Genomic DNA, 16499 nt, shown 5'->3' with positions numbered 1-16499 from the left:
ATTGTACCTCGTTCTTGCCAGTGCAATAGTTCCCACAAAGTAGAAAGATAAACTAAAGAGCAACCCTTTTACCCTTTTCCTTATGAATGTAATAGTGGGGGTTTCTTCATTGGGGCTGACTTTTTTTTATGAGCCAGAGCAGATGACCGCTGCAAATAAGCGGCCCCCCGCTCATGTAGACTCAACGTAGTGTATGAAATGGAAGTCACTTTATTGCGCCATGTAATACTACATTAGATACTGCTGGGGAATTGAATGACTCCAAATAGGACAATTCCTTTAACTTGCAAGGGGTAGTTGTATCTCACCTTCTGCAGTTGCACAACCGCCTAGAAGCATGTACCAGTAACTGCAGCAGACACTACATGATGAAGAGGCTCCAGCGTGCGTTGTACTATGCACAGTGAGGCTTCGTGGGATGCAACTTCATCTTCTGGATTAAAGGGGTTTTCCAGAGACACAACATTTTTGAACTAATATTCGATGTAAATATTTCTCAAAGTTCCTAATATAGAGTCTGCATTAAATCTGAACACTTTGCTTTCTATTCTCCCTACCTTTGCCCTGCCGGAAGTTCTGCTTTTTATCTGGTTTTTTTTTCCCCTCGACACTGGCTCGTGCACGAGAGTCAGAATACACAGTCCTGTGTCGCTACCTCGCTGACCTACGTAACGACACAGGGCTGTTCTTCACTAATTATTCTGCCCCCTCTGTGTCTATTGGCCCTCCCCACTAGTTCTCCCTTCCCCCTTTAGTTTAGCCCGCCCACAGAATCACGTGACCGCACCTCAGATATCTAATGTGATCCCCATCATCCCTAAACATATGTAATCCCCATCATCCCTAAACATATGTAATCCCCATCATCCCTAAACATATGTAATCCCCATCATCCCTAAACATATGTAATCCCCATCATTGTAGATACCAACGGTGCAGGCAGCTTTCAGGCACTGATGAAAATGGTGCCGCTATTGAAGCAGAAACAAAGACTGAACAGAGAGGACATTGAGGAGGCTGTGGACGAATAGGATGCCTCAAACACGGGACTTCTGTCGTATACCCGAGTTTGAGGCATCCTATTGGTCCACAGCCTCCTCAATGTCCGCTCCGTTGAATTCTTTGCTTATGCCTCAATGCCCGCCCCATTTTCTTTTCATTAATGAAACTCCTCAGTGCTCGTGCGCTGCCCGCCTGGAAAGAATGTGTCCCTGGAAAACCCCTTTTAATTTTCTATGACTGTGCTATCATTACCTCTTATTGTTGTCAAAACTAAGATACACGATACTTGACATAGGGTAAAAGGTTACATATGAAAGGGGCTGTGCACTTAAATAAAACGGTGCCTGAAGGCAGCGATCGGGTGGAATTACAACTTCCAAAAATACATCCTGTCCCTGTTCTTCCCAGTACTGATCACTGCTGGAGATCTTGCCCTGGATGTCTTACCCAAATTCAAAGTTCTAAATGAATTGCAGCAAATCTTCGTATTAAAGAGGTTACTCCACTCAAAAGGGATAGGGTGGGAATGGAGCAGTTCTAATAGCGGCTCCTGTACGGTTTACCACATGTCACCCCCGGCTTACAGACTGAGAAGACAGTCACCCTATAGGAGGGGTCTCAGACAGAAGACAGTCACCCTATAGAAGGGGTGTGGGGACTCCTGGTAGGCAACATGGGTAGCTGTACAGATGCTGGCTGTGCAGATTACATATTTTTTTGGCTGATCCTGTTGTTTTCATCAACAGCCACTGATAATCTTTAGGCCAACAGCTATTTTATCTTCAGTGTTCTCCAGTTGCCTTTATGAACTTTGTGCAGACTTTTGTCCACTCCTAAACTCTTCCTATAATCGGAAAACGCATGAAGATAATCAGGTTTTTGCTTTTATCGACTCAAGCCCGTTTTCTATGACGTTCACACCACCACGTTCATTTGGACCGACCAGCAGATCTCGCTAATCTTGACAATGTTAATCTTGTAAGGGGGGACAACTGTTCCTAAATAAGGCCATCTTTTTCCTTTTTTTTTATTTATTTTATTTTTTTATTTTTTTAAATCACAAGCAGAAGGCAAGGATAAAAACTGCTTTGAAGGATTATTCCAGAATACATGAATGAGGCTTTTGGGGTTTAAAATGTGAAAATTTTATTTTCTCCTATATTCTCATTTAATGATGCTGCTAAACAGTCCCTGGTCCTCACTTCTTTTAAGGCAATATTATGGCATGATGTAGCATGGATGAAACATTACTGTCGCGGGTGCTGATTGGACGTCGCAATCATGTGATGTCCAGTGTACATCACCTTAGCATGTCGCCTTAGGGTATGCTCGCACGACCTATTTTCAGATGTAATGGAGGCGGTTTACGCCTGAAAAGACTGCTCCATTACGTCTGCAAACCTCTGCCCATTGCCTGCAATGGGTTTTACGATGTTCAGATGAGGTGTAATTTTACGCGTCACTGTCAAAAGACGGCGCGTAAGATTACGCCCGCGTCAAAGAAGTGCAGGACACTTCTTGGGACGTATTTGGAGCCGTTTTCCAATGAAGAATAGCTCCAATTACGTCCGTAAAAGACGCCGCGAAAAACGCAAGTACATGCAAAAACGTCTGAAATTCAGGAGCTGTTTTCTCCTGAAAACAGCTCCATAATTTCAGACGTATTTTGCGCTGTCGTGTGAACATACCCTTAGAAGGAGAGCGGACTGGGAACTGACAAGGAGCCTAATTTATGTCCAGTACAATTTACTTTGAGGTTCTAAATGCTATGAATCATGACTTATATATTCAAATGTGTTAGGTTACTATTTTGTCATCCATATAGAATATTTTTGTATTGTAATACCGCTGATATTTACTTTTTGGTCAATGTTTTGTTTGTACTGCTTAACTAGAATATCTGAATTCCAGAATAATGCTGGCATACATATCCGTTTTTCTTATTTTTTACATAACCATGGTCAGGCAAAAATCACCATGTGTGGGTGAGATAACACACCATCACAGTGCAGTAGGATGGGAAAGGTGACGTGCACCATCAACAAGGTCTCTGACATCTTGTCAGAACCTCATTGGGGGGGGGGGGGTCCAAGGACAAACAGCGGTTAAGGAAAGACTGGCTGTCATTGAGTCAGATTTGTACATACTGTGCTTATCTAAGGACACTTTGTAGAGCAGCAAGTTTCAAAGTATTATTGTCTTGCTCTCTAATAGTCTAGTAGTTCAGTCTTTACGTTTATACCATATTATACTTTGTGCTTTGGAAAGCAAAACCCTTTCAAACTGTTTGATACACTTAAAGTGGTTGTCTCGTGAAAATGACACCTTTTAAGGGGGGAGGGCGGCCTAAACTCCAAACAGTGTAGACGCAAGTCTGAACGGCTCTTCTACACAATTATAAATCCTGCTTCATCCTCCACTTTCCCCGCCTTGTTCACAGCAGAATTCACCGCTACCGATGTTCTAGCAATCGGCCGATTGCTGTGTTTCTTGCACACGTTGCTTCTAATCTACTGATGGGGCCTACCTCGCGGCTGAATCCCTGGCCTCCCTTCATGCGGGGGGCCTGTGATACTCATCAGGGCGCACTCGCCGGGGTACCATTCTGACCCATCCACCAACTGGGAGCAGGCCGATCAGTGGCGGTTTCTAGAATGGGAGGAAGGAGTGCGGATGGAATGAACTGTTGCAGTGGCAGAAGCTGCATCCCGAGCCTTTTAAGACCCCTGGCCGGGTGATTGAATTCTGCAACCTCCTGGCGTGGCTCCATCAGTGCCCCCACTCAGGCCCCCATTGCTCCACAGAAGGCCTACAACAGACTATATAGCTTTATACCAACAGACTGCTACCTAGTCTGGGAAGGCACAGGAGCAAATTCAAAATTCAGCAGCAGCAAAGGCAGCCTGGGTTTGAAAATACACCTGTGGCCCATTTCAGTTATTTGCCAATTTATTTTCATATTGGGACTTTACCTGATTCATCCTTCCTGCACCAGACCTCATAGGGACCTGAATCACATGACCTTTTGACCGAAGTGTAAGAAATGGCCAGACTGCCCTTTTAATACCCAAATACATCAAAGGGATTACTTATTTTGCTCCAGGGCCTACTATCCACCACTAATAAACGCCCGGAGTCCAAGATTTCAGTGCCATCGTATTGCTGGGGCACACAGCCTACGTACCATAACTGGCTTTAAGAACAATTTAAGCCCCATAAATTGAGACATTCCCTCCCCCAGTGCAGTGCCCGGTGTGTGGTAAGGGGTCGCTACTATATATCGGTGACGCCTATCTTTCCTAAAGCCTTTTCTTAATTAGTTCTACCACGTTAAACTTCCTGAGAATGACATACTAGTCCTTCTCAATTAATTAGAATATCATCATAGTTAATTTATTTCAGTAAGTCAATCCAAAAAGTGAAACTCATATTCTATAGATTCATTACACACAGTGATCTATCTCCAGCATTTTATTTTTCTTTTAATGTTGATGGTTATGGCTAACCGTTAATGAAAACCCAAAATTTTGTGTCTCAGAATAATAAATAAGCCCAATTTCAGAAATGATTTTTAATACCGAAATGTTAGCCCACTGAAAAGTATGTACAGTATATGTCAACTGTTATATTAAGTCCAGAGTCAACTCAGGAAGTTTTAGAGCACTTCATGCTTCCTCTGCTGACAAGCTTTATGGAGATGCTGATTTCATTTTCCAGCAGGACTTGGCACCTGCACACACTGCCAAAAGTACCAATACCTGGTTTAATAACCACAGTATCACTGCGCTTAATTGGCCAGCAAACTCGCCTGACCTAAACCCCATAGAGAATCTATGGGGTATTGTCAAGAGGAAGATGAGACACCAGACCCAACAATGCAGACAAGCTGAGGGCCGCTATCAAAGCAACCTGGGCTTCCATAACACCTCAGCAGTGCCACAGGCTGATCGCCTCCATGCCACGCCGCATTGATGCAGTTTTTCATGCAGAGTCGGAGCCCCGACCAAGTATTGAGTGCATATACTGTACATACTTTTCAGTAGGCAAACATTTCGGTATTAAAAATCATTTTTGAAATTGGGCTTATAATCTAATTTTCTGAGAGACTAAATTTTGCGTTTTCATTAACTGTTACCATAATCATCGTTAAAAGAAAAAAAAATGCTGGAAATGGATCACCCTGTGTGTAATGAATCTATATAATACATGAGTTTCACTTTTTGAATTGAATTACTGAAATTAACTTTTTGATATTCAAATTCATTGACCAGCACTAGTATAACAATCGCACTCATTCCTCCAAAGAGCAAGGATCAAAGCTCTTCAGCCTATTGCGGAGGTACTTCACACTATAAAACAAGATGTCAGCCAAACTGGATTCAGAGTAGACTCATTAGAAAACCCCATAAGGGACAGTGAGTGAGCATACAGAAGCCACAGCCCAACACTTCCACGCTTGTTAAGATCTGAATTTATTATAAGATTACATGGAAGACCAGGATAATCATTCCAGAATGTGTGGCTTCGGAATCTGTCAAGTACAGTGAAACTTATCCTTATTTCTATAGTTGGGGAGAACTACCCTGAAACTAGCGATTTGAAAGAGTACATAGATCACTCAGCACGATCGAAAATCTATGTGCCCCCAAGAGATGTAATTTGCTGGCTATTGGACTACACAGTGAAAGAAGCTATATTGAAAAAGACCAGCGAAAATGGCCCCTGCACCCTTTGAGGGACATAACGTCACTGTTCCAAGACCTGGTCCCAATCCCCCTCCCCAAGAGGCACTTATTAAACATGTTCTACGCTCTAAAAACATCCCCTACAGGTGTCTCTTCACCTCTTGGCCTGTTTACTACCGTGGAACGTACTCGCTACACCATATGTGTGAAAAATGATGGTGATCCTCTTCTAGATAAACTAGATCTTACATGTGTGACACTACAAAATTGGAATATGATACAAGATCTTTCAAGACTGCTCAGAATTCCACCACCTACACCATGGGAACCTGCAACTTGAGAAGAGCAGGAAAATCAGAAGAGAAGCGCCAAAAGCATTCTGTTGGACAACACCTGAAGAACAAAGACTCTACTAAGCTGACTAGTTATATCCTTTGCTCTAATATGGTTCCTTTTAACTAGGAATTACTACTTTGAAAATGCCGTGCTGCAATAATACAGATTTCTGTTTTGAGGTTTTCTCAATTTTCTTACTATTTCATATCATTATGATGTGACCGGAAAGTTAGCTACATGTCAATAGACATATACCCCCTTATGTTCTTAATCGTATAACACTTACTTTCTTAGTGCCTTGAAAATTACACACCCAGTTAATTTCCTTGTTTTATACCCTCTCCGGACTATGTGCGTTTTAGAGGGAACTTCCTTTCTCTTCGTGTGGATCATACCTCATTTGCTGTCCTGGCTTTGTGCCATTCTTTTAAACAAATACTCAATGGCTGATCTCAAACTTACATCATACCCTATGTGGGGCATAAATTCTCCTTCTAAAATGAGATAATAGCATGTCTTATAATCAGAACTGCTATCTGCCTGCTTCAAGAGAACTGGTTTAGAAATAATCACATCTGTGTCAAATGTTTACTTATCCAATGGTTTCATAGTGGCCCTTCCTCATGTGCCTCTAAAGGAGTTCAACTCTGTTCTTCTGAACCAATTAGCTGACTCAGACGGCAGATACCTATTCCTTCAAGAGGCTCTGTCACCACATTATAAGTGCCCTAGCTCTTACATAATGTGATCGGCGCTGTAATGTAGGTAAGGGCCTGTTCACATCACCGTTTGGCTTCCGTTCCGGGGTTCCGTCTGAGGTTTCCGTCGGGTGAACCCCGCAACGTAAAGTGAAACTGACAGCACAGCTTCCGTTTCAGTCACCATTGATCTCAATGGTGACGGAAACATCGCTAATGCTTTCCGTTCGTCACCATTCCGTCTGGTTTCCGGGGTTCACCCGACGGAACCCTCCGTCGGAACCCCGGAGCGGAAATGTACGGTGATGTGCACAGGCCCTTACAGCAGTGTTTTTTATTTTATTTAGAAAAACAATCTATTTATGAGCGATTTTAGCCTTATGCTAATGACTTTCTTAATGCCCAACTGGGCGTGTTTTTACTTTTTGACCAAGTGGGCGTTGTGTAGAGAAGTGTTTGACGCTGACCAATCAGCGTTATACACTTCTCTCCATTCATTTACTCTGCACATAGTGATCCATCGCGTCCAACCAGGATGGGATGTCTATTAACAATCCCGACACTTCAGTAACGTTTGTGTGTGACTTACAGCACAGCACATCGAGTTCACCTGGTTGGACGCGATGTCTATTTACTGTCAAGACACTTCAGTAACGTTACTGTGTGTGTATGTGACAGCACATAGTGAACAACGCAGGATCACTATGTGCTGAGTAAATGAATGGAGAGACGTGTATGACACTGATTGGTCAGCCTCATACATTCCTGTACAACGCCCACTTGGTCAAAAGTAAAAACACGCCCAGTTGGGCATTAAGAAAGTCATTAGCATAAAGCTAAAATAGGTCATAACTTGGTGAAAATTGATCGTTTTTGTAAATAAAAAAACACTGCTGTTACGTTATAGCGCCGATCTCATGTAAGAGATAGGGCCCTTATAATGTGGTGACAGAGCCTCTTTAAAGGCACTGTGGGTATCAATTGGTAACTACTGGAAACCTCTACGCTCCTAATATGGATCAGATAACCTAGCGGACGTCCTCTTTACAATTATTTCATGATTTTCAAGAAGCTATCCCACTCCTTCAGAAGAGATTTTAGCTTGGTTCTAAATCCTGTCCTGGACATTCCCAAATCTCACATCCTGCTTTGGCCAAACTCTCAAAAGTCTGCATACTTATGAATTGGTGAGGTTTTTTTTAAAAAAATCCCGGCCAACGAGCATATACCCATTACTCTGCCCCCCTGTGAATTCTACAAACAATTAGATTACCTTCACTCCTCACCTGCAAACTGTACCTAATTGCAATTGACACACCGATATTCTCGGACCACTCTCCTATCAGTATGCTACTTGTAATCGCAAGTCTTTCTCCTAGGACCCAGACCTGGAGGTTAAATGAGGTGCTCAACTCGCCTGCAAATTTTGAGCAGCTTTCTAAAAAAAACTTGAGTTCTTTAAAATGAATGATGAGGGCTCTGTCTCCATGGGAACGCTATGGAAAACACACACAGCTTTATTTAGAGTGCATAGTTTCGGCTTCTCATACTTAATTGAAAAAAAAGAGGTAAGATTGAAAGAGCTGCTTAGCACCTCTTCTGAATTTAAATATTACACCCATGGAGACAAGCTTACGAAATTCATGATTTCAAGGGTCAAACGGAAAGCTTTCATCCCGGTTTTACGGCTGGCGAATGGGCAGCGTTTCATAAATACGGATTCCATCGCTGAGGAGTTTTGGTCATTTTACACTGACCTATATAACCTAGGCAGCTCTGACTCTGTAGAAACAACTGGAAACATACTGATTTTTATTTTTAAGCTCCCTCGGTCTACCCCATCTTTTGGAATTGCATGCGGATTCCTTATGTCAACCATTTTTAGAAACCAAAATACTCCAGGCTCTTCGAAACGCCCCTAAAAACAAATGCCCTGACGGACCACCACCATATTATATGGCGTTCCAAAAAATTATTTCCATACCTAACAAAGTTGTGCAATGCAGGGCTAAATTATGCTCTTTGATGACCCATGTCTCTATTATACATAAGTAGGGTTAAAAGACCCTCTCTCATTATTGAACTCTAATTTAAAGCTGTATGCTAAGTTACTTGCCAATAGATTAAATACTCTGTTACTTGCTCTTTTAGACCCTGACCAGATTGGTTTCATCCCATAGAGAGAGGGAAAAGACAATACATATAGAATACTACAAGTGATGCAATATGCTAACGCGTCCTCAATCCCAACTATCCTCCTCAGACACCGGAGCCGAGACGGCTTTTAATTCGTTAGTTGGTCCTACATGTGGGGAGCACTCAAACAATTCAGTTTTCCCAATAAGTTTATAGATGCCATTTTCTCTATGTACTGCTGCCTCACGACAAAAATAGCGGTTAACAATGTATATTTTTTTTTCCTTCCCCATTAGAGATTAGCAGTGGGACGATACAGGGATGCCCTCTCTCATCCCTCTTGTTTTTTCACACTTTAAGGCTTCGTGCACACTTCCATCACCGTTTTCACGGCCGTTTTTGACGGGTCCGTGAGCCCGTTTTAGCAGCCGTGTGATTTCTGTGTGCACTCCGTGTTTCCGAGAGCCGAGCATGGTACTGTCCAGGTTGCTGAAAGAGCAGGGTTGTTCAGCGCTAGTCACTGTACAGGGTGCTGAAAGAGCTAATGGGCTGCACTGATCGGCGGTAACTCTTTCAGCACCCTGGACAGTGACTAGTGCTGAAGAATGACCATGCTCGGCGCTCGCAAAATACAATTTATGAAATAAAAAAATCAGTTCATACGTACCCAGAACTCCCTGCATTTTCCTCCTGTCCGGCCTCCTGGGATTACGTTTCACCCCATGTCACCGCTGCAGCCAATCACAGGCTGTAGTGGCGGTCACGCAAGTCTGGATGACGTCCGAAGACCGGCCTCCAGGGTTAACGCTTCATCCGACGTGACCGCCTCTGCAGCCAATCACATGCTGCCGCGTCATACAGGAAGGACGGACTGGAGGAAGAAGAGGGACTCGTCACCAAGGCAACGACCGGGGTACGTATGAACTGCTTTTTATTTTATTTTTAATCAGCAGCCTCTTCTCTCGATCAGTGATTGATAGAGACAAGTGGCTGCCGATTAGTGAAATATATCTGTAATGTACTTCTGCCCACCTGGCCGTTGCTAGGCAACGGCTCCGTCACACACGGACGGCACACTGATGCCTTCCGTGTGCCTTCAGTTTTTTTGACGGCCCCATTGACTTGCATGGGCCTCACGGTCACAGAATCTCGGACCAAAGTAGGACATGCTCTACTTTTGTCGGAACGGAGCAACGGGACCGTAAAAAAAACCTGAAGTGTGCATGGCCTCATTGAAATCAATCGGTCAGGGGGCTAGCCGTCAGAAAAACTGCTAGCACCCTGAAGAAAAAGACTGAAGTGTGCACTTAGCCTAAAGACTCTTACAAAAGCTCCTGCTAGATTCAAACTTTCAGGGACTGTGCTATGGGGGAAGGGACCGTAAAGAAGCCGCGTTCGCTGGTGATTTATTATTAGTAGTCGTCGCTAATCCAAATTTGTCCTTGCCCCATGTACTTTCTCTTTTGAATCTTTCATATTCATATCTGGTTTTAAGGTTAATCTGTCCAAGTCCTTTAATATTGCCCGTCTGGACAAAAGATACCCTTAAGAGCACGTCCTTTTTGATTGGTCCAAAAATGTGCTTAAGTACTTGGGAGTGCATATTTCTTCTGACTTAATGACCCGCTATAATAAAACTACATCCCTATAATAACTCAAATAACTCCTGGCAATTACCATTCTCCTCTTGGATCGGTCAAAAAAATCTCATCCAAAGCTTAAAGGGGTTGTCCGAGATAACATAATATTTTAAATAACACCATTAAATCATTTAAGTTAAAAAAATAAATACATTTGTAATATACTTACGTTTTCCAAAGTGGCCCCATTTCCAGATCCTGTCGTCGGGAACTTGATTGACGTCTCTCTCTGCTCAGGCTCTGCCGCATTGTTGATCTTGAATTCTTGCCGGGTACACGACACGTCACTTGTGATGTGGTGTGTATCGGCTTGTTCTGTTGTAACGCGCATGCGCGGCCCCTGCTGTTATCTCAAGAACTGCAGGGACTGCGAGAACAGCAGTGACAGCGCATGCGCGTTACTGCATGTGAAGCAGAAGAAGCCGATCTACACCACGTGACAAGTGACGTGTCGTATACCATCCGAGGTCTCTCTGGTGCGAGACCATGTGATCGGGATACAACACGACAGTGGAGGCGGCTGAAAAGGTGACGTCAGAGCTCAAGTGACCAGAAGGAAGAAGCAGCCAGAGCGGAGAACAGAAGCAAGATTGCACAGGTAAGTATATTATGCAATTTTTAATATGTGTAATGTATTTCTAACTGTACTTAAAAATAAAAAAATCTCGGACAACCCCTATAAGAATTCCAAAAATTATATACTTCTTCCAAACGCTTCATATTCAGGTACCGTCGCCCTTCTTTGTCACTTTTCGTAAACCAATCTCCAAATTTATATGGAGGGTTTCTTGGCCACAGATTGCACATAATATATTGACTAGATAAGAAGGGAGGTATTGGTCTGCCTGATCTACCTCCTTACTATAAATCAAAACACTTTAACCGAGTGGTGGAATGGCTATGCCAACCAAAACAGAAATATTGAGTGGCTATAGAACTAAATCTCTCTGATATTTTTACGGCAACTAATACTTAGAGGCTCTGTCACCAGATTTTGCAACCCCTATCTGCTATTGCAGCAGATCGGCGCTGCAATGTAGATTACAGTAACGTTTTTATTTTTAAAAAAATGAGCATTTTTGGCCAAGTTATGGCCATTTTTGTATTTATGCAAATGAGGCTTGCAAAAGTACAACTGGGCGTGTTGAAAAGTAAAAGTACAACTGGGCGTGTATTATGTGTGTACATCGGGGCGTGGTTACTACTTTTACTAGCTGGGCGTTCTGATGAGAAGTATCATCCACCTCTCTTCACAACGCCCAGCTTCTGGCAGTGCAGATCTGTGTCGTCACTCACAGGTCCTGCATCGTGTCGGCCACATCGGCACCAGAGGCTACAGTTGATTCTGCAGCAGCATCAGCGTTTGCAGGTAAGTAGCTACATCGATTTACCTGCAAACGCTGATGCTGCTGCAGAATCATCTGTAGCCTCTGGTGCCGATGTGTCCTCGCTCGTCTGACACGATGCAGGACCTGGGGAAGTGACGTCACAGCGTGATCTCTCGAGAACACGGCTGTGTCTGCACTGCCAGAAGCTGGGCGTTCTGAAGAGAAGTGGATGATACTTCTATACACAACGCCCAGCTAGTAAAAGTGGTAAACACGCCCCGATGTACGCACATAATACACGCCCAGTTGTACTTTTACTTTTCAACACGCCCAGTTGTACTTTTGCAAGCCTCATTTGCATAAATACAAAAATGGTCATAACTTGGCCACAAATGCTCATTTTTTTAAAATAAAAACTTTACTGTAATCTACATTGCAGCGCCTATCTGCTGCAATAGCAGATAGGGGCTGCAAAATCTGGTGACAGAGCCTCTTTAATAGAGATAATACCTCCCTCCTCAGCTCCCCTGTCAAAATTATTTACCAAACCAACTTTTGGCATTTGACTTAACTCATAAACTAGTTACCTTCCCATCCACTGTAATCCAGGTCAGAGACCGGTTGTCACCTTCTAGCACGACTTCAAATGTGGAATAGCCGGATTTCTTCCGTATAAATATATAAAGCCATGTTATATGTTGATAATGGACTGGTTCCCACCATAACATAAGTTAAACATTTCCTAAATGTGGTTAATTTCCCCTTTTCACATACCATGCACTGAAGCTTGCCCTAAAATCCATTCTAAAACATTCAGAGCTCCCACTTGGTTTGAGAGCATTATTCTTCAGAACAAACCCCCTAGGAAATTGCTCTACCTAATTGTCTCACTCTATTGCTCTGCCTCTTTGGCCTGGGAAAGGGATTTACAGATAAGTTATCAGAGGAAACCGTTTCATATATATTAGCAGTTCCCAAACTCTCTTCCAGATGCTCCCGCATACAAGAAAATGGTTGTAACGTTCTAACTCCCTGGCACGTAACCCTGTCTAAGATGCAAAAAAATGCATACCTCGTACCCGAATACTGGTTGGAAATGCCAGATTGAAGAAAATACGTATTTCCACGTGTGGTGGACTTGCCCTAAGGTTCAGAAGTTCTCTAATCTCCGCCCAAAAGTTTTGGGAAAAGTTTTTGAGTGTCCAATCCCGTGCACGCCAGAATTTTCTCTGCTACATATAATGCCTAGCGACCTCGCTCCCGTTTTCGAATTCATGGTGAGACCCTTTTTGCGTCAGTGAGACTGCTCTTATCCACATCATGAAAAGTCTACTGTATCTACATCCATTTCACAATGGATAGCCAAAGTTGATCAGATATATTGGTTGGAGGAACTAGCATATTGGGGACATAGAAACCACGAAAAATCTTAGCAGTTTGGTCCCCTTGGATGTGATATAAGAATTATGAGACTGCCACATAAAATTGTAATTTTGTGAACGATGCCGACTCCCAATCCCCGACTGCAAACCTCATGCTCTGGATCTAATCTTGGACTTTTGATACTTTTATTCTTGCGATTGAAAAAAAAGAACACTTATTTTAAATGTTGGTTAGCCTGGTCAGTCTGCTTCTTCTAACCCCTGAGGATCCGGTAATAAGGGTATGTGCACACGATAACTGCATTTACGTCTGAAATTACGGCGCTATTTTCAGGAGAAAACCGCTCCTGAATTTCAGACGTAATTGCATGTACTGGCGTTTTTCGCTGCGTCTTTTACGGATGTAATTTGGAGCTGTTCTTCATTGAAGTCCATGAAAAACGGCTCCAATTACGTCCCAAGAAGTGTCCTGCACTTCTTTGACGAGGCTGTTATTTTACGCGCCGTCTTTTGACAGCGACGCGTAAAATGACAGGTCGTCGGCACAGTACATTGTAAGACCCATTGAAAGTAATGGGCAGATGTTTACCGACGTATTGAAGCAGTGTTTTTCAAAAATGTAGTGTGAACCCAGCCTAACGCAGATAGACGCTGCGTCTGACTATGCAGTATTAATATGCCAGCTGAATGAATGACCGTGGAAGAGCTGGGTGCACCACCACATTGAGAGACACTTACTGTTAGAAGCTCTTCATTCTGGCCCATAAAGCCAAGCAGAGAACCTTCCTTCTATAATGTCCATATGACCTTTAAGGATATTTAGAGGTTAACTTACTTTTGTTTGTGCCTTCTTAATCCTCATACGACTGAAAACGTTTAAACATCCATTTTACCATCATTGTTACTGCCTAAAATGTATCTATTGTGTTTTTTTTTTGTTTGTTTTTTTATCTAAATGGGTCCAAAATGTTGTACTGATTTAATTCCTATTGGGGCAGATCTATGTTTTAGTATTAAAGCCCCTATTCGAGCAGAGTTTGAGCATGAGCACTGCCTATCCTGTGGCTAGGTGATAAATGTTTCGTGGGCTAACCCCTTTAAATGTTAGGCTGTCTTCTCATTTTATTTTTACCCTTCATTGGGTTTATACCTCATACAGTTACATATGTTGCCCATAGACTCCCTTTGTAAAAGATATAAATGTGTTTTAGATGATGTGCAAAAAAAGAAGTTAAAGATGGTATAGGTGGTCAACGTGCGCCGCTCTAGGTACCGTTCCTCCATATATCTCCTGTGTACTGGGAGAAACTGGTCATTCTGAACAAGTCAGGCAAACCTCTCCGTTATAGCTTGCACTTAAACGCTATGTACACCCTTTTTAATAAAAATGTGTATCCGTGTGATTGGTACAACTTTCCAAGCAGCTGTATCTTGCGCTGACACCTGTATCTGTTCGGTCCGCGGGACTGACTGGTTCAGTGACAGCGGGTTGTGCGTGTTGACCCGCTGAGCTGACGGATTCAGGTGTAGCTGAAAAAGTAAAAATTATTTTATTATAGAAAGTAATCAGAAGGTTGCACACTGATTAAAGATTGATATGGATCAATAGTTCCGATTGTTCGTTAACTGCATTCTTATAATTTTCTTAGGACTGAGCGGTCGTTTCTTCGTCACCACCCTTCCAACAATATACCAGTAAGTGGATGTATTACCTTACTTGATACTGTAGATTTGCAGAATTATACAGGTTGTATAGAGTCGGTTGGATAGTTTTCCCCTGGGATGAGGAAAATTTGACTTCTGCCTTTTAGGGGATATTTTACCTGCCTCTGGATCAAAACCACAAGCGTGCAGTCCCACATGGCGTGTTTGCCTTGTATTTCCTGTGCAATGTCCTATGCAGACTATATTTTTACCTTTTTGGATTATGTTGAAAATCTCTTTGCAGCGTGTTTTCGCACTGCAGAAATACAAGGCAAATCCGCCATGTGTGACCTCACCCTTATGGGTTGAACTCGATTGGCTAACATAATTGTGTATACTTATAAACTGTGTATCCCTGTGCTAAAGATAAACCTGAATGGAACTAATCTAATGTCTTTGGGTATCCTATTACAATTCTTCTATAGGCCGGTTTCAAATGTCGCGCTGAAAATGGGCTTTTTTTTTTTTTTTGTGTACATTTTTGTAAAACCGCACCATTTTGTTTCAAGTTTGCAAAAATCACTGCAAAATGGCACGGTGGTATAGGAAAAAAATAAGAAAATTTTTTGATCACGACGTGAATACAAAGCATAGGAAGACCTTTCTGTTCCATCATGACTGTGCCCCAGTGCATAAAGCAAGGTCCATAAAGACATGGTTGGGTGGGTTTGGTGTGTAAGAACTTGACTGGCCCGCACAGAGCCCTGACCTCAACCCTATCTAACACTTTTGGGATGAACTAGAACAGAGATTGCGAGCCCGGCCCTCTCATCCAACATCCGTGTCTGACCCCACAAATTATTTTCTGGATGAATGGGCAAACATTTTCACACTCACACTCCAAAATCTTGTAGAAAGCCTTCCCAGAAGAGTGGAAGCTCTTTTAGCTGTAAACAGGGGGACCAACTCCATTTTGAACGCCTACGGTTTTGGAATGGGATGTCTACCGTACTTTAGACCAAAACGGCTGCCACAACAAACGAGAGCATGGCAAGATCTGCTCTAACTTCCAATTTACTAATACATGGATGAATGAATTCTGCGGCTTATTTATTTCTCCTAGTGTCATGGATGGAGTGTTCCGACGTTATCATGGATCAAGAATGGCAGAAGACCTTCACACCTTCATTGTAGAGGAGAAATGGAAAGTTATAGAGCCGGTGGCAGGATGGAAAGCGCCTTCATCGATCCTGTAAGACAAAAATATAGCAATGCTTACCTTAAAGCCAATGTCCACCTCTTTAACAACTTTGGACATTTTAGAAATCTGACTCTTTATTGTTTTTTGTTTTTTTTAGTGGGTAGAGCTTTGCTTTGTCTGATACAGAGCTCCGAATCCTCTGCATAGACTGGGTTAAAGAGGCTGGCCGCTTGTGGGAAGCCTAAATATATGGCCTACTTACTAAAATGTACTTAGAAGTTCTGTGCTGTTTTCCTATTCCAGGCTTTTATCTGTGCTTACACAGGTCCTGGACGTCCAGAATACCAGCGCAGGTGAAGTGTGTTATCAATGGAGGAGGCTGATGGACGTGTCTCATTACATACCACTCCATCTGCAGTCATTTTCAAGATGAGAGCACCGTGTGGT

General features: G+C 42.8%; 1 protein-coding gene across 1 annotated transcript in view; it reads left to right on the top strand.

Moving 5' to 3' along the window:
* Positions 1 to 16499, top strand: part of TMX4 (thioredoxin related transmembrane protein 4) — a 69867-nt gene that overhangs the window by 27487 nt on the left and 25881 nt on the right. Inside the window, exons 3-4 of the mRNA XM_075863059.1 lie at positions 14857 to 14902; positions 15975 to 16103. Of these exons, the coding sequence (XP_075719174.1) occupies positions 14857 to 14902; positions 15975 to 16103 (175 nt within the window). The remainder of the gene's footprint in view (positions 1 to 14856; positions 14903 to 15974; positions 16104 to 16499) is intronic.

Source organism: Rhinoderma darwinii, chromosome 4 (assembly GCF_050947455.1).
Source record: "Rhinoderma darwinii isolate aRhiDar2 chromosome 4, aRhiDar2.hap1, whole genome shotgun sequence".
NCBI lineage: Eukaryota > Metazoa > Chordata > Amphibia > Anura > Rhinodermatidae > Rhinoderma > Rhinoderma darwinii.
The sequence above is the reverse complement of the archived record's forward strand: the minus strand, read 5'-3'. Positions and strand labels throughout refer to the sequence as shown.